At 45.2% G+C, this 24969-nt stretch overlaps 1 protein-coding gene across 1 annotated transcript in view; it reads left to right on the top strand.

Moving 5' to 3' along the window:
• The first annotated feature begins 1470 nt into the window (after positions 1–1470).
• Positions 1471–24969, top strand: part of LOC119440585 (sodium/potassium/calcium exchanger 5-like) — a 73642-nt gene continuing 50143 nt past the window's right edge. Inside the window, 5 exon segments of the mRNA XM_049662976.1 lie at positions 1471–1941; positions 15595–15798; positions 19336–19419; positions 19779–19885; positions 22385–22485. Coding sequence (XP_049518933.1) covers positions 1902–1941; positions 15595–15798; positions 19336–19419; positions 19779–19885; positions 22385–22485 — 536 coding nt within the window. The 5' untranslated portion in view covers positions 1471–1901.

The raw sequence follows: 24969 nt of genomic DNA, 5'->3' as shown, positions 1-24969 counted from the left end.
ACATATTCTTTACGTAACCAGCAACCTGCCATATTCGTTCCGGTTCTTTTCTTTTTTAAAGCGAAGCTTCATATGGCTAGGTTCTGACCAAAAGTGCGCGCGTCGACGGACAAAAGTGCGTGCGTCGACAGACTTTTGCCTACAAAAGTCGCGTCGACAAAATTGAATCTACAGTAGCCGGCTGCGCGCCGGCGGTGCTCCGTGGCTCCGGAGTGGATGGCGGAATAATAAAACGTCATTGTGTACCCACCAATGTCTGTGCTTCGTTTTCTTGTGACGTCGACATCGCTCTAGCGACTTTATCAGCAGTTGTACTTTGGTCTTGCTGTGGCCGGGACGCGCGTAGTCCGTACTGAAGAAGAAGAACGTGCATGGAAAGAGCGCCGGGGTGTGCAACCACGTGAATGGGCGCGAAGGGGAAGGGAAGCCGCTATAGCCGAACGCGTGTCGTCCGAATGTTCCGTCACGTCGGATAGCCGCTCGGTGACCGATGAAGGACAACAGCGTGCCCGTGAGGATTGACTTCGCGAACAGAAGCGGGAGTGGGCGCGAAAGAATCGGCAACAAATTGCAGTACATCGCAGTAACCACAAAGCAATGATTACCATGGTGACGAAGTAAAGAGAAAATAAAAGAAAATAAATTATGGGGTTTTACGTGCCAAAACGACTATATGATTATGAGGCACGCTGTAGTGGGAGGCTCCAGAATAATTTGGACCGCCTGGGGTTCTTTAACGTGCACCTAAATTTAACTGCACACGGGTGTTTTCTGCATTTCGCCCCCATCGGAATGTGGCCGCCGTGGCCGGAGAAAATAAAAGACGATAACAACAACCATGTGTGTGTGTGTGTTTATTCAATCAATATAGCAATTAACCATATGTAACTCAATATAGTTATCAACAAGTACAGCTTCGCAAGTATTCCATCTTCCCATAGTGGAAGGGCTCAGAATTTTTTTTTGTACACCTTGATTTTTAAGGTGCTCCACTTACAAACTGCTCTGCTCGGGACGTGTAACGACGCATTTAAGGCATTCACAAGTCTACGGCTACACGTGGGTTTGTCTAGAGCGAGCCAGCAGTATGGTACGCAGCAAGGAAACTACGCTAGCACACATCCGACCGTCGGGACGTATCTATTACGACGTTCGCGTCTGCCCATTCGCGCTCAAGCACTGCCTCTGACAACCATGCACTAGCTTTCGTTCTTTGATCTGCAGCGCGCAGCTCGCAGGCTGCAGACAAGTGTTACTACTCGGAGACCGTACTACGAAAAAAGGAAACGAAATCGGCCGTCGAAAACGATGACGGCAGCAGCGGAACGATATCTACGGCAAAGTCCACGACCCGACGACGGCGGGAGAAAGGCGGGCTCGCGTACAATGCATGCCTTGTGTTTCGGACAGCTCGACCATTTGTACCGCACAGGGTGCGAGAAGGCGGTTGGGTGGGAGTGAGGGGGCGGCCAGCGGGTATCGCATCAGCCCAGTTGATGACGCACTAGTGTCCGCTGCCATATCGTAGCGGGGACGGGAGTGGAGCGAGCACGGAGGCGCGCGCGGGCGCGTTGGGGGACGCGGCTGTCGGTGACTGCGAAAGGTAGCATAGGCGCACGAGTCGCTTGCTGCGGTGCCATAACGCATAACAGCACAGCTGCGCGCACCACCGCTACCTGGGCAAGAAAGAAATCCTGAAACGGCGGCGTATGGCCTGGAAGTGACCATGCCGGACTCGATGAGTGTCGCGACGCGAAGAACGGGGTCCCCCTTTTCGCGGCCCTCGAACCTCGCCGTCGCGCTGCCGCGATTGAGCAGCAAACGACGACGCCTCCTCTGGCTTGTGCCCGTGTTCGTGATCGTCCAGTTCGCGTTCTTCCAGCGACAGCAGGCCTCATCCGATGCGGCGCGCTTGGAAGACTGGACAACTTTTGACTTCGGGTAAGGATGCTCACTGCGTTGTCTCTATCTCTAATCGACGGCGGAACGAAAGTAGTCGTAATCTACTTCTTAACTAAGTTATTCAAACATGCTATAAAACTTTCAGTTGAAGACGTTCAGCGCAATAACTGCGCTTTTTGTTAAAAAGCTGATAATTCATTGTGCGTCCTAACTTGACGGCCCGATTTTTCAACGAAAGATTTCCGCCTTTTTTCTTTAACCACATTTTCAGCCAGGTAGACAGCCTGAATGTTGCACTTTGGTTTAGGAATGCAAACTGAGCAGTGGAACCAGCCGTGGACAATATTTATTTTCTCATGAAAACATTGACAAAAAATGTTGTCGGATGGAAAAATGCTGAAGTTATAATCACCAGGAGCGGTGTAGATCGTGCCCCCTTTTGTTTGTGTGGACGTTACAATGCCCGAATTTCATTGAAATTGAAACGCCTGAAATTAATCTTGCCATGCGCATTCAAAGGAATCGTAGTATGGCCTGCCACGAGTTGCAGATATCGTGAATTTGATGTAAAAAAAAAGAATGCAATGTCAATATTGCGACGTCTCGATTGGGACGACGTTTATTAGGTCCGGGAGCCCGTCAGTGAACCCGCGCAGCAGATACGCGATGATGGTGATCACATATATAGGCGAAGAGGATGATAGGCAAAAGTGTGAGGATGATGATGAAAATATACAGATGAGGTAGATGTGCGTAATAAACGCCCACAATATAATTTGAACGTCAAGAGATCCACTTGTGGTGCGTGTTCTGCTCGGAACTTCAATTTTTCACGCTACATTTATTTAAAGCAGCGGGAATTTGAACGGAAGAAAGCTGTCTGCCACTAGCATTGCAAGTTTTTTCAAAACTGACGCTACCAGTGTTCACTGCATCGTACCGGACTGTCATTAAGGTTGAGCGTGAAATGTTTGCATGAAATTCTGTCGCTAATACCACTGTTTCTTTATGTTTTTGTGCCGTTTGAGATAACAGTCCACTTGCTATAGCGAAGCTGCTATTAAAACTGCCATTTTATCGAATATCTTTTCGTTCTTTCTAAAGACCAAACATGAAATGCGCTCTTCTAATAAATCTGGGCGTGTGCGCATCTTTGGTTATACAGTTCACATTCATTACAGGCAAACACTTTTTTTCAGTCGGCTAACGTTCAGTGTATCCAGTTAACCCGAGAAACGAAGCTGCAGACCGACTCCGACTTGCGTCGTTTATCGAGGCGACGCACTTTCTCGCGATCAGCTTTGCTTATCAGTGCATCCCACCCTCGGACCGTTGCCGATCAATTCTCCAGGTTGCGATAGAGCGAGACCGTTGCAAAACAGGACATAGGGCGTCAGCTTCACCGCCAAGAGCTTGTCCCGAAAAGATAACCTGCTTTTCGATCTGTCTATCTGTTAATTTCGTAATGGGGCCAGCTATAGTGTTCGAGAACAAACAGCGAATGCCTCCATGACTTTTCGTGATGTGCACGCTGGCTGCGCCGCTGCTCGGGCGCACTATACGCCATTGCAACTTGCAAGTGTTACACAAAGCGCGTGAAAAGCGCAGAGAGAGAGAGAGAGAGAGAGAGAGAGAGCAACACGCGTACATGTTTCTTAAAACGTTGTTCTTTTTTATGTAATGCTAATTTTGAATCGGCCCCCAATGGGTGATTACACGTAATAATCTTCGAGTTCAGTTTAGTGTGCAGTGCAAATTCCAACGGTTCTCTTTAGACTTTGAAGCAGGTTGAAAAAGCGTGAAAGGGACGAAATACACGGGAAGAAGTACCGTTTGCGTTGTTTCAAAAATTAACGTTTTAACCTACTCGCCCATTTCTACACTTTGCTGCAGCTAATTTAGGCTCACTGGATTCAAGAGGACTGCTATGAACTTAAATCATTTTGTCTCAGCGACTTCATTGGAACCCCGCTGAAAAGTGCCAGGAAAGCGATCGCTTACGCGGAACCGCCATCAAATGTCTCGTTCGCACACATTTGAAGGCACGGGAGGTATTCTACGTCATACCTTACGCTGTATCCGATGCTTTCAATGTTCTCACCGCTAACGCTCGTTGCACTGAACAGCTCGCTCAGCCAAGCACCATAGTCGTTTCCGATCGTCCGTGAGTACATTTATATTTACCGTCTTTACCACGAGAAATAACTGCAACATATCAAAAACGGCGGAACCACTGCAATGGCACGAGGTAGTCGGCTTGAGGCACGAAGAACACGAGGTAGCGTAACATTAAGGTAGGTACTTTAAATCAAATTTACTTAAAGCTGGTGAGAAAATGTGTCTAGGGGTAAATACAACAATAAATACCAGTCACTTCAAAAGTAGTGGCCTTCGACCAGCTTCTTGAAGCGAGTTGATTTGCAGTTATAGTGCCCCAGCCTAAAATACCGCCCAAAGCGTATTTTTCCTCTCGTACCCTCGAAATTAGACAGAGTTTTTCGAAACTTTACGGTATTGCAAAATTGTTGTTCAGTTAGAAAGTGCGGGAATGCTCTAAAGACTCGAAGGGGTTGACAAAGCTGCTAGCATTTCCACAACTTATTGGGATCTCATTCATTAGGAAGGCATTGGGTTTGGAAATGCTGATTTCGGCCTGGTTAAAAAAAAGAAAAAAGAAAGAAAGAAAGCAAAAGGTGGGCAATCGGAGTAGGCATCGGGAGCCGGTGTCGATTTTTCGGAACCCACGGAAGGTGCTGTGGTCTTAGATCGGAGCAACGGAGTGATATGTCGTCGTCACTACTGCAGCGTTCCCTTTAAAAAAATATTTCACTAGTTTACAACAAAATTTTTAGTCAAATTTTCATGGGATTTAACGCCCAGGAACTGCGCAGTGGTTTGCCAGGGATGTTGTATTTGAAGACTCCAGATTCACTTTGGCTACCATGGGGTTCTTTAACGTGCACCTAAACCTAAGTAGATAGATCGTTTTTGCATTTAGCCGTACCATGCACGTTTCAATTGCTCAGCATGCACTGTATATTGAAATGTGGCCGCCGCACCCGGTAATCGAACCAGCGACCTCGTGCTCCGGAGCAGAATGCTACTGCCATGGCGGGTATAGTCTACAGAAAGTATACGGACATTCGACTATACGGTCTATAGGTTTCCTATAGGCTAATCGTATAGAGCAGTCTATTGAAGTATAGACTTCAGACTTTACACATTTTTTGGAATATTGGCCATGTAATGCCTACAGATAAATATCTACAGGCTCTCTATATACGTATAACTTTATATATACAATTGCCTTTGAAGTATTTAGCTCAAACAACGGAATTATTGGGTTCTGCGTGCTCTGCAACGTGGGGAGTTGCCCTCCTCTCGTCAATCTCTTCCTCTGTAACTTTATATAGCGTCAAATTCGTTTTCGCACCTTATCTAGATGAAATCAGGTGTCGCCGACAGAAAACTACCATTCTTCCTTTCAGCCTTGCATTGCAGTGCGCGGAGCTTGTCGATCTTTGGAGCCTGCGCGATCAATCATTTTTTGCAATTTCCGTAGCTTGAATACTACGAGAGTGAACGTCCTAATTACGTAGTTAAGACAGACACTGTCTTAATACCGCTTGCAAACAAAAGTTTGGTGCGCGCCTTTGACCCCGAAGGTTAAGGTATCTCAGCCCACGCTGCAGGCTTTGACGCGCAGTGAGTGACTAGCAGGGCTTTTGACAACAGTGCTCTTTGGCGAGCTGTTGCCTCCGTTTGTGCAGGAGGGAACCTTCTAATGAAAAAGCAAACAAAGAAAATTATTAGACCTATGCGAATTGCCTATCTTTACTTATCTATCTCATCTTTGCTTAAACTGGAGTCTTCACAGATATCGCTTGTCTGCAGATAGGAAAAACTTTATTTCATCAGCGTTAGGTGGGGTTATTAGGCACGGTTTTTTCCAGGTGGGCCAGATGGCCATCAAACGATGTTTGATGGTGACCTCTTCAAAAATTTACGTGACGAATGCTAGAAACTTTGGCATATTTTCCCGGATACCACGGCGCCCGTTCTATCAAGAAACATAACTACCGGTGGTTTATATTTGTCACTTAATGTCTTCCATAATCTCCCAGACGCACTAAAGGACACACCGGCGCAGGTGTTCTACTCACTGTTTGCAAAGATTTAACCCACTACCCATACTGCTGCTGTGTGCGCAGTTTCTCTGAAAAACGTTCCTGCACCGAGGACCGAATGGAGGACTCGCATGGCGAAAGCCTAGATATGCTCATGCAGACTGACACTGTCACAAAATAGCGCAGAAATGTGAATCTTGCATGCGAAAAATCTAGATAGCAATAAAGACGAAGCACTTCAGGGGCGCGGGCTGTTTGCGTGTAATGTGATCTCATGCCGTCGTGGTCACGCGCAGAAACAGGGTCAAAACAAGCGCAGAATTGATCAAAACCGGTTCAAAATAAACCAACATGATTCAGGATAATGTAAAAGATAGGAATAATCAAGCATTACGCGCATTAATTAGCAGAAACTTGTGAAAATCGTGAAAATCTTGTAATGGTGATCTCATGTCGTCGTGGTCACGCGCAAAAGCAAGTTCTCAAAACAGGGTCAGAACAAGTGCAGACTTTATCAGAACCGGTTCAAAATAAAGTAACATGATTCAGAATAATTTAAAAGATAGGAGTACGCATGAAATATTCGAATTAATTACCAGAAATTCGTAAATATCGCTTCTATCATCAGCAAAGGCTTTGGATCCATGTGCATGTTGGTTCGGCTCAGTGTTGCCAACCCTAAAGAAATTTCTCTAGATATAGGGAATTTATGTCATATTAGGGAAGAAGGGAAATTTGTCAAAATCTAGGGAAATTTCCCGCTTACTCATGGACGACAGAAACCACTGTTCCGACCGAACTACAGAGGTGACGGCATGTTCTGATTTTAATCCCGCAAATTGCCTTCGCATTGGCTTGCTAAGTATAACTGAATTATAATCGTACAGCAGCTCAGTGAACGCATATTGTCAAGTAAACGACAAGGTATGGATGCCCTGTGGCAGTTACCAGATCACTCTTACTGAACTATTGCCGTTGGTACCTAGCTGTGCTGTCAATTTCTACAAACCTTTAATGAAATATTGTATATCTGAAGCTGTCCAAAGGAACTGTCGGTATGATGAGCGCAGAACCGAAGTCATCCTTTATGTATTACGAAGTACAAGTTAGCCGCTGCAAATGAGTGGAGCTGTTGAGGCCGGTGGATGACAGAAACTTATATCTGCTTTCTTGTACAGAACACACGTGCTCCTTGTGCTTTTTTTGTCCGCAGCAGGGGAGCTCCACGGTCACGTGGTCGCGCACGTGCAGCTTCTCTAGTTCTGGCTAATGTGCGTTCTCCTGCATAGCAGTAGAACTTTTCGGCTTTCCTTAGTTTCTGTAGAGTGTACTAGATTGGGGAAGTGGGTCCAAGGCTTTTTTATTGAAAAGTTGGTGGCGCCACTGTCGCTTTCTCCCGAATGAGCGGCCCCGCGCGTCGGAGGCCTTACCGCAGCTGCATGGAGCTTTGACAGGCGGATACTCGGTGGCGGCAGCACTGATATTATTCCCCACCGATGTATTGTAAATAAAATGGAAAAATGAGCGGCGGAAAGAATGCAAACAGCGCCACAACGATGGTGCGTCGTGCAGACGACAGCTACTCAGCCCGTGAGCTCGCCTCAGCGAATGAGCGCTGCCGAAACAGCCGGAGCCAACGTTTATTTGTCGGGGATTCAGAATAACGCGACGGCAGCGCCGCCACAATTTCAACGTTTTTTGCTTCACCCTTCGGCGCTTGCCAAGGCGTCCGCTGGACCTACTCCCCCATTCCAGTACACTAGTTTCTGCAAGCATGCTTGAAAAATAATACTTTATTATTATTATTATTATTATTATTATTATTATTATTATTATTATTATTATTATTATTATTATTATTATTATTATTATTATTATTATTATTGTAAAGAGGTTTATTGGGCGAGTCCAACAAACAGGCGGTAGCTCGGAACAGTACGCACGGGAGAACAAGATGGTGGTGTTCGAGCGCCGATCTCGTGCCTTTTCCTTGTGATGATGAGCGCTCGCTCAGCGCGGGATGTCATTCTCTTCATATTATTATTATTATTATTATTATTATTATTATTATTATTATTATTATTATTATTATTATTATTATCATGATCATCATTATTATTATTATTATTATTATTATTATTATTATTATTATTATTATTATTATTACCGCGTGTCTGATGGTAACCAAAACGCCTAGATAGGAACAATTTTGCTCCTACGTTTGACACTGTTGAGGCTGTGTGGGAATAAATGCTGTTGCAAGCATTGCAACTTGCACTGTGACATAATTTCAGCTTAACACAGTGACTTCAATAAATCCTTTCAAAGAAATACATAAATAAGTTTTAAAACTAAAATCTGCAGTGTATTTGCATAGCACATCCGCAGTTTATGTTACAGAGAAAATACAAAATAACCGCATATTGCCTAAATCTAGGGAATATTTCTATCCGAGTTAGGGGAAAATTAGCTTCGGAGGTTGGCAACTCTGGTTTGGTTCCATGTGCATGCAGGGTGGTTTCCCAGCAGTTGTGCCTTAACACAGGTGTCAAAACGGATGATGGGTTGCTAAACGCAAGTTAAACACAGCATAACACAAGATAAACACAAGGAAAACACAAGGGAAACACCGGCGAATCACTGCTTCGCACTTCTGAGCTTTCACGTTGAGTGAAACTGCATTACCGCCTAGTTTACCAAGGCCACTGTCCCGGACCGGTACCCAATTTCCTTAACTTGGTAAGTACCAAAAGTGGCATAGTATGACAAGAGTGTATGACGAACATAAATGATAGGTCATGACATGCCTGTCATGTAGGTCATGAAACAGCCGCCTACGTCTAGGTGCTCTCATGGTCGTTTCGTTAATTTGGTAGGTACCAAAATTGGCATAGTATGGCAAGAGTGTATGACGAACATAAATGATGGGTCATGACATGCGTGTCATGAAACAGCCGCCTAAAATGATAATGACACAGCGAAAGAAGATTAACACTCAAAAACCACTGAAATGGGGTTCTGAAGTAGGTACTAAGTGAAGGAAACGCTAAAGGATGGTGGTAGAAGTCATACTCATGACCATGTACTCAGCAAAAATGACTGACTAAGCGAAAGAAGATTAACACTAAAAAAAAAACAATGAAATGGGTTCGGATGTGGTACTAAGTGAAGGAAAAGGCTAACGGTTGATGGTCGAAGTCATAGCCATGAGCATGACTAAGGCTTTCGCCTTAAGGTCTCTTAGGCGTAGCGAGACTCCTGACGAGTCATGACGTGAATGGCATGACATGGGTGTCATGTAGGTCATGAAATAGCCGTCTACTTTTTCAGGTAATCCCGCCTCCAGACCTTTGGGTGCCTCAATCGTATTTCCGCTGCACTTTTTTCTTTTCACTTGTGGCATTGTTCACCACATACTGTCATAAGGCTGCGTACTACGGATAACAGGACTCACATGTGCAGCATGGAGACGGCGCGAAGCGTTGTCATTTGCGGCCTGAGTGAGCGTTGTTCCATTGACGGTGGCGATGTTATCTTCGGTACACGCGGATTGTGCGCGTAACCGATATAGCGGCCGCAGAGGTGGCTATATTCTATTTTCTGTCTGCCGGTGCTTTCCTTGTCGATAGCTAGCATGGCGCAGCTGGATAGTTCTTAACAGCTCGCACAATTCGACAAAACGATAGCGCTGCTGATGTCCGCACCACACCGGCAACTTTGCGGGACCGCACACAACAGTACGAATGACGTAGACAGGGGCCAGCTGGAACCGCTCTCTTATCCTAGGCTCTTATCTTAGGAAGTTTACTGTGGGCAGTGAAGCTTGCAGAAGTCAAGGGTTCACTACTGGGCTTCGGCAATCGGGCTTTGACGGCTTATCACTTGGTGCCGGTGTGGAGTTGGCTTGTGAAGCACATTCTATTTGTTTTGTTTCTAGAGACGTGCGAGTCGGCGCCTTTTAAAATAACCAATCTGCGATAAAAAATGGGATGCATGACCTCAGTCGCAGGTGTGTGCGCGATCACGTGATTGTCCAAACACATTTATTTGTGATCAACAGGGACCCAACACATGTCAAAATGTTAGAACCCAAAATGTTATATCCCAAAAGCTATCCCAAAATGTTATCTGAATTTTGGGCATTGCCCCTTCGGCTATTTGCCGAGCTTCACCGCAATGCACTGGCGCAGGTCAATCGGCAGCATTTAAAAAATATATATATTTTTAAAGCCTCCAGAATTTCGACAAGTTTAAATTCGCAAAATTGAGAGGGTGCTATGCTTGATTAAAATACGTATTTACGGCACTCAGCCTTAACGTCTTTGCAGCGTTATAACAGAAAATTGGTCAGGATCTCCTACTGATATAACGCAGCAGGAAAGTTACGACTAAGTGCCGCAAATACGCATGTTATTAGAAAGGCGTACTCTTCGATGCTGCTAACTGAAAGTTATTGAAATCCGGGTGGCCTTTTGAAATATGTTTTATTGCGATAGCAATTATATGTACACTCAAATCGAATTTCTGCCGTCGGCGTCGCCGTCGCTGTCGCCGTGAGGTTCCGTATGACGTCAAACGGCGATGAAATTGTCACCACGCGCCGTATGCTGTATCAACGCCTCCTCTAGAAAGGCGTTGGCTGTATGTGCGAGTGAAAGCGCGCGAGGGACGCGCGCTTTCACGGAGAGCGAACGCACGGCGGAGGGCAAACGCACGTTCTTCGCCGTGCTCCCTCTCTCTGAAGGGCGGCAGAATTAAGTGTCTCTTTCCTCCTTTACAATCACCATATATAGAGAGCAAACGCGACTTCTTTCGTCACGCGAAAGGCCGTGGGGGGACGGGAGCGAGGGAGGGGAGGCGACATTTAGCTGCGGCACCAAATGCGTATTTATATAAAAACGTTGCGAGGTGAGAAGGTGGGTAAGATTTCGGATGGTGCTCGACGAGTGTCCCATTCTGATCTCGTCGAAAACCTCCCAGCCGCCCCCAGAGGCACCAGCAACAGTCACCAACGCCGCGCGCGTTCGGTGCGAACGCGGGCAAAACGCCGGTGGTGCCGATAACAGGTCTGCGCGTTGCTGGTGCTGCTGCATGTCCAAGTTTATACAGCTGATAAAACTACTATCCTTACTCCGTATAGCTCTCTACTAATTTCCTATCGCAATTGATGCTTCGCCTTTCGGGTGAAACTTCAACATTTTTTTAAATGCTGCCCACTGAGTTACGCTGGTGCGTCGCGGTGAAGATCCACAGACGTTCACAGGGCCAATGTCCAAAATTTATGGGTATGGTGAAGCTGGAGTCAGCGTGCCTACAAGTAGACTTGTGTTTTTACACAGATACAAATGATTCCCTTGGGTTTATTGGCAAAACTACGTTTTCCGACAGGACAATTAACAAGAGAGTAAATGATCCTGTAATGTAAACAACATAAAACTCCCAAAGGAACAGTTTTATGTTTCTGAAAAGTGAAATGAAGTAATGAGAAGCGTGGTGGTTTCTAACCTTCCCGTTTAGCCCTCAAGCTTGAAGTTACGTATCTGTGGATAAACATACAATAATAACTTCCCGTTTAGCCCTCAAGCTTGAAGTTACGTATCTGTGGATAAACATACAATATAAAGTAAGTAATAGTCTCTTCTTAAACAGTTCCGTATGTAGTCCAATAATTTACTGTTTTTCGTAGTATTCTTACCGGAGCGATGCGTTCTGATAGCATACTTGTATAATTTCTGTAGGACTCGTTGAGGAAGTAAATGACATTAGTGGAGCACATGGGAAATATGGAAAAGGGAAATAAAAACAAAGAAATCTATTTTGGTAGTTCATTATATTGGTCAGATAGAGAGAGAGAGAGAGAGAGAGAGGAAAAGGAGGGAGGTAACTAGACCTCATTTACTGACGATTTGCTGGTGGTAGTATGCGGTGTCCGAGGGGTGCCGAAAACACACTGGAAGCGGAAACGGCAGCTTCAGGCAGCTTTTTTCTCTCGTATATGTCACGAAGGGAAAAAAAATACGACTTAACGAGAGTTGCTTTAGCGAGACTCTATCTTACCGCGGTTCACGCGACGCCATTTCGAACGAAGATTGACAATGGCATAATTTCTCTGGGATATGCAGTATTGGGCTCTAGCACATTTGGTCAATATGAGATTACCAAAACACGGGCAAGCTAATTTGTTTATTTAATGAGGACACTGCGCGTTTTCTACAGAACGTTTTCATTGGCAAGCATTCGTAAACGTATGCGAGGAAGGCGAGAGGCGGTGGAGACGACCATGCGACTTCGTGTGGTTCTTAATTAAGGACTGTTTTCAGCACACGTGCAACGACGGAATTTTGTGCGTCAATAGACGGCTAACTACCACCTGTAGTACCTACGCGCTAAGGCGTCTTAAATTTATTTTTTTAGCTCGCTAGGTGCCTTAAAGAAGAAATGCACAATGCTCCCGCTGTTGTAATTGCACTACAAGTGGCTTCTTCCGAAACGGCGCCTATGTTGCACATGCGTCTTCGCACACTTTTCATGAACAAGAGCGGGGCAGTGATGTCGTGAAATTAAAACAAAAATTTGCAGGACGCTTAAGCTTCGCCTTTAAGAGTGGAACGCGATGGCATTGAAAGATCCCCGACTCCTTGTCCGGCCTCCCGGCAACTGCAGCTTTCTTTTTTTTTTCTGCACCTTCGGCCTCGGCCCGCCGGTGCCGAGGAGGCGGGCGCCATGTGGATGATGTTTTTGCAAGAAACGTAGAGCGGGGGCGCGCCGCTGTATGATTAGTAGAAATGCTGGAAAAGGTGCTTGTGTTTGAGTTTCCACGTAAAAGAATGTTTTCTCGTATTTTCAAATTACAATCCGACGCTATCAGACTCGTAGGTTGTGGTTAAGTTGTACTTTACGATTTTTCTGACTCGTTTTACTTTCAGAAATTCGATTAGTTCATCCAGCGCTTCTGCGCCACGCGGTCGGCCGGCGTGGTCGGGGTGGTTCGGGATGATTTTATTGGCCGCGAACGCCGACGCCGGATTTTCTATGACATGGATTTTCTGCGACGCGGAATATATCTTTGACGCTATCGCGTCAAAGATATATTCTCGAAGGCACAGCACGATTGCACCGATTGAAAGGTGCTAACTTCACATGTGTGTTCGACCAGAAAAGTGCTCTGAATTGTTGTGAATGGCGCCACTGTTAATCTAGCGTCGCAATTTGCCGAGCACCATCGCGTGGTCAAAACGGGCTCTACTGCGTTGCGGAGAAGCCAACACTTCGCAGGCGGCGCCAATACTCCGACCGGTCCGATTAAGCGCTATTGGCATCGGCACTGTTGTTATTAAGGCGAAAGCCTTATATGCCTCATGAAGCGAAAAATCCGGCGAAAACCCACGTGACCAAGTGATGACGTCACGTTCTCGGCTGCGGCTCGCTCTGCACCTGCTGCGGCTCGCTCTGCCAAATTCCACTGTGAGCAGCCATGGCGTCGGACGGACGCCGTGGCCCACACCCCCAAAACTGACTTTGCCCAATTCTGAAATTGAGTCAACCCAATTTCAAAGTCGACCTTGCCCATTCCCCGAAATTGACTTGGCCCACACCCAAAATTTCGGTGGCCCATCCCCCCCAAAATGACTTTGCTCTATTCCAAAATTGAGTCTACCCATGTTCAAAACCAACCAGGCCCACTCCTAATATTGACTTAGCTCACTCCCAACAATTACATTGCCAAATACGAAAATTGACCCACGTTCAAAACCGACCTGGCCCACTCCCAAAATTGACTTGACTCACCCCAAAAAATTTCGGTGTCCCAACCTCAAAATTGACTTTGCCCAATTCGAGCACATGACCATGCACATGCTTTCGCATTCAGTGCATGTAAGGAGACTTACTCTAAGTGCCTCTGCAACTTTTCTTGATGCTTCTTCCTCGATGGTGCTGGTCGAAACAAGTGCGTTCTGAAACGTTATCTCGATTAAATTGCGGAATGAATGTCATACGACGCACTGACAGCTGTTGCAATAGGACGGGGTGTGAAAAAAAAAGAGTGGTTTATTTTTACTGAAGGACGGCGCTGCAAAAGTTACACAATTCAATGCACCTCCGAGAACGTTACACGTACAATAAATATGTAATGAATGCAGCCTTAACCAGCGCGTGTGTCTGCTATATGATACCCATACCACGGGTTAAATTTGCTAATGAAGTGTAAAACGTCACATGGGGACATAATGAAATCGCTAGAATCGACATAGTGGTGCAGGGCAATGCGAACGATGTATGAGTGCATGCAATTCCTCACGCCTATCACCCGGGTCGTATTCGGTTTTCGTAGTTTAAACACAAGGAATGTTGGACGCGCGCCAGCGCTGTTTGTTGAATACGCGCATTCAAGTCGTTTAGATGTCACGAGGCGTGAGCACGTGTATATCTAATAAGAATAATAGCTAATCTATGAACTCAGTATTATATTTGATGCATTGCGTAGAAATAGGAAAGGCTCACAGGCCGGAGCTGGAAACATGTGCCGGTGTATGTGTTTGTCGCATGCTGAATTTTCAGTTATCATTAGATACTAAGGCACGTAAGTGTGAAATCGAGGTGCGTAAACGTGAGGTGAGCGATCAACTTGTACTAGCAACGTAATAACAAATAAATAGTTAGGAAAAAAAAAAGAAAAAAGGAAAGCTGCGGGCTTCTATGCGTACGGGGAGTGGCTTTTTCACATAACATTGGAGCTCAAGACCTTGGCGCAACTCTAGCTTCCAAGGAGAGGACATGTTCGCCAACAGTAAGTAACTCTAATGTTCTTCGGACAGACGCGCCTATAGCCATGGTGCACGGTGACCGTGAGACTGGCACCCACGTGGGTTGGACTTTACAGGACTTCACATTTATAAAGCTGCTAATAATGATTCTCATTCACACTCATTTGATGACTTCGACGAGAACAAATGAACGTTATGTTTATAATATAACCTACGTATGCGAAACTGCCTTGTCCTGGTGGCAAGCGCGTAAGAGCACAGCATAAGCAAGAGAAGTGCAAGAAAAAGAAATTATGGTGTAATGTGGTATACCATGTAGCAAAAAAAAAAGTCAGGCAGCCTTTACAGCAACGGCTGATTGGTCCTAACATTCTTGGTATAGGTTGTACTACATTCGAAGATACCAGGCAAATGCAAGTTTTGAAAGCCCTTTTCACAAAACGCTTCAAAACTGCAATAAAAAAATTCGGCCACAAAAATCAAAAGCACAATCAAAAACTTTTTAGAACCACACCATCACCAGTAATACTTCTCTGCAGCTTTGGAGAGTATGAGAACTATGGAGCTGTTCTTAATTTCTTTTTGTGTGCCTCTTCCCTACCCTTGTCATTCGCGCCACCTTCGACCAATATATGTTATTGATTATAGCCACGGCTGTAATGTAGCCTACCTTCCCATGTATCTAAAGTTAAAAAGAACAACTACTTCATTAAGTTACATGCGGTAAGGTGGCAGGAGTTGACGGATTTCGTAGCGGTGTGCTAAATCTTTTCGGCTCTGATCGTCCGCTGCCGGCACAGGTCGACGACTACTGCAAGACAGCCACGGTAGACCGGAGTGCGTGCGGCCTTCGATCGAAGACTTTCCTGGTGACTTCTTCACCCAGGAGGAGCGACGACAAGGAGGCGTGGTCATTCATTTCATCATAGTCATCTATCTATGCGGCGTCCTGGGATACATCTGTGACGACTACTTCGTTCCTTCTCTGGAGATAATAGCTGAATGTGAGCCACGCCCTTTTTAATCCGCATCTTCGTTCACTTGTACATTTGGTGGGCGATGCTTGGAACCACTGCGTACGGCCAGATAAGAGATTTACGAAAGGCAAAGCTGATGTTCACTTGACGGTCGCATGAAGCTGCAACGCTTTCACAATGCATCGTCTACCTTGCGTGTTTCTTCACACTTGATTTGGTTAGTCAATGTTCCACGTCCTGACTTGTCGTTAATTCACTTTCGCACTGCCATCGGCTAGCCAATTGGTAAGGTCAGTAGGTATAGAGTGACTGTCTCAAAAAGAGCAGAGTGCTGGTTTGACCGAACATTTGTTGCTCAACGTATGCAGACGACATTTGCATTTGTACATCTGGTCAGAACATTTCCAAGAAACTTTGCAAGAGGCACTTAACGAAAAAAAAAAGAGTTCTTACAGGACAACAGGAACGGGCATCAGCTTGCCTGGCTGAAAAGTCAGCTGTTCTTCTGAAAAGTCAGCTGTTTTAGCGTTCATACTAAAACGTCATAAGAATTTTAACGTGTGTCCTCATGGTCATCAGTTGGAAATAGTCAAAAACCTCAAAATCCTATCACTTTCTTTCAATTATTTTTCTTCTGCGCTTAGTATGGACCCAACTAATTGGAACTATGGAAAGAAAAGTGAACCGGGGTTATCCTAATTCTAAAATATCTATCTCGAGCGTGATGGCTAAGCTCCACGGATAATCTGTTGAAGATACATGTCGCGTTAACACGGTTAGCTTTAGGATATTGATTGCCAGTACTACATTACGTGTCACACTCAGAAGACAAGTTGCATCTATTGATTGCAAGAAGCCTGAGTTTGCCTTTGAGTTGCAAAGGCAAAGTCGTGCAGACTTGTCATCGCAGAAGGATGAGAGCCTCCAGTCTCTGAGATGAGAAAAAAGCAAGACTTTACAACGTATTTTTTAGTATATTCACTTGGCATCAGTGCCAGAAGCTCTCAGAAGTGTTGCCACTGATAAATTAATGTAATTTGCATTCACAACTCAGTTCAGTCACAACTCAATCAGTCGGTCCCCTTTTTCACCACCATGATGAACGACTGTCGTGACGGATATATCCAGAGCTTCAATATTTTGTAAACATCGAGGGAATTAAGAAAAAAGTGTGAAGTTTCACCAATCGTTGTAGTACAATTTGTTGTAGTATTATTTCAAATTTGCAACCACAATGCTGGCCCAAAACAAGTGTACACACATGGCTCGAGCACTAAAGGCAGTTCAACGTGTGCTTTCTTATATGTCGACATTATTAGTAAAACAAATGTTTAAGCTCTGTCATATTGCCACACGAACGATGGCAGAACTGTACCCGATTTTGAAAGCGACAAGGTTTATTGCTGCAAATCAGTCCCCAGATAAACAAGGAAAACACGGGGAAAGCGGGAGATGGAAATTCCAGACGATGAGCAACACAAGAACAAGGTAAGAGCAGGAGTCAACATTTCGACAAGTGGACTTGTCTTTTTCAAGTCGGCATATGCTCTCCTCGGCACAGTATATATAGGTAGGGTTCTTCTAATGGGGCGAGAAGGTAAGGCGGGTGGGCGAGATAACGAGCGAGAGTGTATTAGCGGCGAGGGCGTAGAATTGAAAGGAAAGATAATGTGCTACTGATAGTTGGTGGAGGAATTTGAAGCAGTGTCGTGTGTTAGCTGGTTGACGTGTCATTGTCGGTTCCTCTTTTCGTGGAAGGGGCCTGAACGACGGGGAGGGGGTATCTGCCCTGCTGGAGGTCAGTGAACACGGCGCTGCCTTAAATTCCTCCCCCCACTATCACTAGCGCATTATCTTTCTTTTTAATTCTACACCCTCGCCGCTAATACACTCTCGCTCGTTAAATCGCCCACCCGCCTTACCTTATCTCCCCTTTAGAAGAACCCTACCTGTATATACTGTGCCGAAGAGAGCATATGTCGCCTTGAAAAAGACGTTCACTTGTCGAAACTTTGGATCCTGCTCTTACCTTGTTCTTGTGTTGCTCGTCCAGATAAATAGGTAGTTTGCGCAGATTCGCAGTTTTCTCTTGGGCTGCTTTGCAACGTTCAACCAAAAAGTGCACACAGTAAAATAACATGGAAAATTGCTGAGCTAACACAGGTTGCGGAAACTGGCGGTCATGAAATTGCTTTTCTATGGGTTCCCAATCATACCGGCATAACAGGAAATGAACGAGCGGACGAATTGGCAAAATGTGCATACGAATATGGAGAATTAACCATTCCGCTGTCCTGCAACGAGATTAGCATTAGAAACATATTAAATGCGAAGCATTTCTTTGCCTCGTCGGAGCCAAGATTAGAAGAAGCAAGCGTGAAAAATGCGAAAAAATGTGCTTTAAATATAAATAAATAAATAAATAAATAAATAATAATAAATAAATAAATAAATAAATAAATAAATAAATAAATAAATAGTGAAAATGGTAATGAAAAGCACACTTTAACACGCGCAAACACTAATACATACAAGAGTGAAAGGAAAAGAAGAACGGAAAATCAACAACGAAGGCCTCGTAGATATGCCAGGCCTTGACATTTAAACGGGGGGTTACTTCAGTTTGCTACCTAGCCGTAAATATACAATGTCCTTTTTTTAAACTGTGCAGAATTTTTAGAAATCACAATTGGCAAATAACCCCATTCTAACCCATGAACTGGATTGCTCGAAGAGGCAGACATTACGTCCACGTAAAATGAAAATATGATTGACTAATTAAAAAGTAAATAATTAGCTTTTTACTTATTACTTATGGCACATATTGCAACTTACGTGTTCTATCCATTGAGTTTCAAGGCGGGCATAGCGACTCGAAACGAATTCCGAGGATGGTACCGGTTTCGAGATATGTGCCATCAAACTAGCGCTAAAAATGCACTGTTGTCCCACTTTTTTGAAGAAAACGCTGTCTTATGCATTGAAGCACAAAAGTTACAGGAACGCCAATGTATTTTGTGGCACGCTTTTGAAACGAGTGTCTCGAAACTGGTGTCCCCCTATAGAATTCGTCCCAAGTGGGCATGCCTTGTGAACTCATCGGCTACAAATCGTTAATTGCAATATGTGCCATAAGTTAATTAATTTAAAAAATAATGAATGCAATTTCGGTTAATTCGTTGATTACGTATTTTGGTTTCTCCTGCAATTAACATCCGTTTTTTCGAGTAATTTGGTCTAGGACTAGAATTGTGCTATCTGCCATAGGTAATTTTTAAAAATTGTGTATAATAATCAAAATAAAATACCTAGTTTTTTCATTCATTCATTATTCTGACACTTTGCAATAGCCGCTATTTAGTAGCGTCCACATGTCTTTATTTAAGTTACTTTTTTGAGTGCAGTAACATGAAGCAGCCCGAAGCAAGCTTTTTATTTTCAACCTCTTCATCGGCTCCTCCAATTAATTTTGCACAGTTGCGCAAGTGATAGATAGAACTACTGAACTTAGTCACCACGATAAACGTGGTCGTAAAAACCTCCTTGGTATTATTTTTCTTTCAGCTCTTAACGTTCCAAGTGACGTTGCCGGAGCAACATTTATGGCCATCGGTACTTCAGCCCCGGAGCTTTTCTCATCGATTATAGGTAAGCTGGCACGTCTTTTATGATGATTCTTAGCGCTTGCGTGAAATAGAGTGAGTGGAGTGAAATAGAGCCATTCACGTTAGGTCTGCATGACTGCTAAACACCAACAGAAAAGATGGGAAGGGCTAACCATTTACGCTATATGAGAAATCTGGAAATAGTTGGCTAGGGGGCTAACTACTACTAAGGTTTGAAAATCATGTACGTACTTCCGCTCTGACTTGACAGAAGCAGGTCGGTCGAATAAGTTACAACTGTGTGCGTATGCTGTTGTTCTTCCTGTGCAACATTATTCCAAGCTTGTAATGTAAGCTCGCGGCAAAACACTTCAGCTAACAAAATCCTCTCTTCGCACGCAGGTTCTTTCATAACAGAAGGCGACATCGGTCTTGGCACCATTGTTGGTTCGGCTGTATTCAACATTCTTGGAGTCACCGGCGTGGCCGGTCTCGCCGTGTGGAAAAACGTGAGCGGGTCTTTGTCCTCTTGCCATTTTGAGCAGCCCTCTACTGCCCTGACCGAGGCATGCGCGTATTGATTACGTACAAGAAGCCATGTGTTGATTGCCTATGGAGCAGATGTAGGCCGGGCGCAGTAGGCATGGGCTGTACACGTGAGATACGGACGACACACGGCAAACCTTACCCGGATCTGTGGTGTCGGCGTTGTAAGTCGACTGCCGTTAATAAAACCCTGACTGGGCCTGACGAAATTGATCGAATGATCCAGCGGGACGAATTAAACAAGATACAGAAAGAACGCCATGACGAATCACGAATTCATTTGGCAGTATTTGCCCGATTTTAACACACCCCCGAATCAAACCCGCGCCTACTTTCTGTAGAAAACTAACGTAGAAATTATATCAAACCTCTTAAGCGAAGGACAAATCTAGCGCACGTACCCAATTTTTTTAGCAAGAAAAATGGGCAAGGGTCTAATATGTGTTGCGCAGTGGTGTCCTGTTTTCTAAAGTCATCTTCGCCACACTATTTTGATGTTGGTTTTGCCGCAGTACACTACGGTTATGCGGTAAAGCATACGAACGCCGCAGAGGCGACTTTGGTTTCGTATCCGGTTGCACCGCGCAGACAATTGTTGGCCCAGTTTTCGTTAAAATGTAAAGGCGTGCGTTAGGAACGGGTAAATACCGTAATCAGACGTTGTGGGCTTCGATTATTGCTTAAAAATCTTCCTAGGACAGGCCAAAAATAGGAATTTTCGATTGTAGATGACGTGTTCAACGCATTCACTATCCCTTGCCCTGCGCTGACACAGGCGCTGCCACTAAAGGCACGTGCGTGCTGACAGGTTAAGTTTGAATTACCTGGAGAAGACCAATTTTAGGATAGAAATAACGAAAGTTTTGCCCCAAGGAAATGCATGGGCGCCAGCCGGGAGCATCGGTCGGGATTGAAATAACCGAAAAACTGTATTAACTGGAGTTCAATTCACGGAAGTGTATTTCTCACTGGGGCTATGGCGTTACCCTGCTGAGCACGAGGTCTCGGGTTCGATTGACAGCCCCGGCGGTCGCATTCTGGTGGAGGCGGAAGGCCAAAACAACGCTCGTCTACCATGCTTTGGGTGCTCGTTGAAGAACCCCGGGAGGTCAAAATTTATCCGGAGACCTTCACTGGTGGCGTGTCTCACAGCCCCATTATACTGCTTCTGGACCTTATACCTCACAATGGAATTTAAATTTATTTTTCTCTGCTATCATCTTAAATGATAAGAGGTGGATAATAAGATCAGCAAACGTTTTCAAATGCTCGCATGCAACTTATTGAAAAAAAGAAAAAAAAAAACCTCTCAACTCGGCTCTGTCAGATATTCTGTTGGGCGTCCAGGAAGACACCATTCTGGCTCGGCTATCGTTGATTAAGGACGACATTTTTTTGTGAATGTAGTATGCGTTGGTTTGAAACTTACGGTGAGGCGGCAAAAAGGCGTACCCATTTAAATGATCACTTCTGTGACCTTCTTTCTATGCCAACGCGTCCTTTACTGTCCTAGATTTCTCAGTTTTCATATTTTCATTCTGACTGGGTAAGATCGCCGTTCAACATACAATACTTTTTATTGCGATAGCAATTATATGGACACTCCAAGCGCATTTCTGCCATCGCCGTCGCCGTGAGGTTCCATATAATGTCCAATGGCGATAAAATCGTGGCCGCGCGTCATACGCTGTGTGTGCGAGCGAAAGTGTACGAGGGTGAGCCGTCAATCGCGGCTCAATGTAGAGCACGCGAGGCAGGAAAGCAGGCCGGAAGCGGGCGGTCTTCTTTCGCGCGCGAGGCATGGGGGCGAGGCGATGGAGAGGGAGAGGGAGGGGAAGGGGAAGGGGAGGGGGGGGGGCGTCCTGCTTCATCGGCTGCTGCTCACAGCGCGGCCGCGCGGGCGCTGTATCATGAAAGCGATCTGCGATGGAAACAAATTGCATGCGCTGAGAGCCGGTAGCTTCGTATGCGCTGTGCTTTCGACCTTTAGTACGCATTGAAACGAGGCGAGAGACAGCGTGAAGGTGAATTTGTCCGCTGCTGCTGGCGTTCTCACAGCTAGTTTCCGCGGTCATCGAGCGAGATGTGTTCATGTTTACCTGCCTCTGCGTGACGCCGGGCTTGTCTATTTAGTAAGTAAACGAATGTTTACAACTTTATGCGGCCCATCAAACTACTATCCTTGCTTCGTATAGCTCTACTAATTTTCTATCGCAAGCGATGCTTCGCATTTTGGGCGACACTGCGACTTTTTTATAGTAATGGTGTTTGTAAGTTTTCCAGCTGGGCATATCCACATTTGTGGGCATCTTAGAGCGTAATGAAGGATCCGTACTTTGAGCAGGAATAGCGAGCAGGTATTATGAGTAGAAAAGCAGTTACGCTCGGCAGTCAGTCTAGCGGAAAGTCTTGATAGTGTTAGACTGCGAATACCCATTAAATCTTTGCTCACTTTATTGCAGGATGTCCCCATCGACTGGTTCCCCATCACCCGAGACTGCCTAATGTACGGCATCACAGTGCTGGCTCTCATTGGTGTCATCAGCAACAATATCGTTGAATGGCAAGTACACGCTAAAACTTCGATGTGCAGATGGGGCCGATATCAGAGAGAATGCAGGTTTTGCGTTCAAGGCCGTCGATTGGTTCACCATTAAAGTGGAAAAACTACTATGGCACAAATTGGTAAAGAGGGTAACTGCTTAGCAAGTATCAGCAACTGATGCCTGAACTCGCACTTGATCGATAATATCGGTTAGGTGTTGTTCTATTTTGTTTTTGACAACTGTTAGTTAGGTGATAAGAATGCCTAGTACCGCTCCCTAGTACCCATGTAATTAACTAATTAGCCCAGCAATGACAGAGATATTGCATTTGCGAGAAAGGCAGAGAGGTTGACGTGAGCTTGTGCACTCTAGCCTGCTACTTTGCACTGGGAAATCGGGAAGGGTTGGGAAAGTACAGTGATGAGGAGAAGGGAAGGAGTGGTTGCGTATGTACATAACGCAACGACCCTAATGAAGCTGCTCTAGCAATCCAGTGGAACTCCAATGAAGCTTTCATTGTCCACCTCGCAGTTGTAGTATCAGGCCATGGGCCGAGAACATCAAGGAGTGGGTATCGTGCACAACGGTCCCGTAGTTTCGCATCGTTCACTTTCTCAGATGTGACATTTAGTGGGAGCGAATTGGCTCGAGCAGCGGATCAAAACGTCTTGAGTGAAATGTACGTGTCGCAGCACTTGCCGGGAGCGTTATTTTCACGTGGCATTGTTGTGGGCGGAATGGAAAGAAACGACATCATGGCTTTCAAAGGATGCTCTCCGGGAGCCAAACGTCGTGCTAGGTGTTACGCCGCGCAAAAATATGTTTCCCTTGAAGTGACTGACCAACAACACAAATTCAATATGATATCCACGACGCAATGACAGCAGTGCCGTGCTTGAATCCTGTTTGCAAAACGCTGCAATGTTAGGGTTTTCTTGTCGGTAAGAGTTCAATTGAAGTTAAACGTTTATTGGTTTCTATTACAGCAGAGTAGATAATCGGTTACATTTGGGCGGTTTGGCTCTTGAAAGACGGGGTAATTTCTGAATGATGGGCAGCACGTACACTATACTACTGAGGCGTGTAATTATGATATTCTTTTTTTTCTGAGGAAAGAAAGGGCCGGAAGTTTGTGCTTGGAGCTGTACATGTGTCTCACCTAGCAATAAAGGCTGGCAGTTGCTTCTTCTGAGCGTCTCGTGACAATTAGGTTTACAATGAGTGGCGATGGGCACTCGTTTACAACAATACGGTACAGATTATGGAAAAGCTTAGTGGGAAAAACAACGTGGACTTGGATAGAAATTTGGTCGAAAAAAATCAGCGACATCATGGTATCGGTGATTTTGTATGCACAGGAAGAGCTTACTTGGTACCCCCCCCCCCCCCCCCCCCCCAATTACTTAACGTCTTTTCTTTCGTCATGAAGCGTCATCGAAGCGTCTTCTGCTGACGCAATTTATGATTGTCTGGTCGATGAATTGGTGTACGGAATAGTTGAAACAACTGTACCTTCACTACGCTTTTCTTGGTGGCTTTTCCGCTACTGCAAATTCTTAATGATGAAAAAAAAAAAAATTGACTCGCCATCCCGGCCCTGCGAAGATGGATGTCCCACGAAGCTGTTGAAAACCACCACTACAACTGCTGAGGGGGGTATGCCAGTCTTTATGGCTCTAGAATAATGGTAGTAATGCTATTTTAACATGATAGCGTCAAGGTGTTGCCGGCGTTGTCGTAAGCGCCGGCATCCGTGGCGAAGAAAATCATCCCGAACCACCCCGACTGCGCAGGCCCTCCGCCTGGCGCAAGGTGTTAGTGAAAAAAAAAATTTCTCACAGTAAAGTTTGTCAGAAAAATGGTAAAGTTCAACTTAACAACAACCTACAGACATGGTGGCGTCGGATTGTAATTTGAATGTACGAGAAAACATTATTATGTTGCGAGGAAACTCAAATACAAACCCCTTTTCTAGCATTTCTACAATACCAACAGCGGCACGCTCGGGTAGCGTACTTGCTAATGCGTTTTGGACACGCGCGCTGCAAACAAATGTTATAATAATAAAAAAAGCTCCTAGAACCTTCACATTTTAATATAAGACGACTTATATTGCCCCTGCATTAATCTTCCCACCAATGCATTTCTGTTTAAAAATGAAGCCAACTTTAAGGGGATAGGTGTAAGCTTGGTCTTTGTAAGCTGGATTTCCTGCGTTCGGTGTAGCAGTGAAGCCTACCCATAAAGAAAAATGCGATGTGAATGGGGCCCGATAACGCTATCGCGTTCCACTCTTAAAGGTGAGGCTTAAGCGTCCTCCAATTCTTAGAGTAATGGTAGTACTGGTAGTAAGGATAATTTTGACAGCACGCCACTGCCCATAGCGATGCTGCAACAACATTGAAATGAGTTACTAGGCTGGTTATTTTATATACCAAAGGCTAGGGACGTCACTGCCCACGTCGCAATCGCCGCGGCAGCTTGCGCTACAGTAATCTTTT

Source organism: Dermacentor silvarum, chromosome 2 (assembly GCF_013339745.2).
Source record: "Dermacentor silvarum isolate Dsil-2018 chromosome 2, BIME_Dsil_1.4, whole genome shotgun sequence".
Taxonomy (NCBI): Eukaryota; Metazoa; Arthropoda; class Arachnida; order Ixodida; family Ixodidae; genus Dermacentor; species Dermacentor silvarum.
This window is presented reverse-complemented; position numbering and strand designations above follow the sequence as displayed.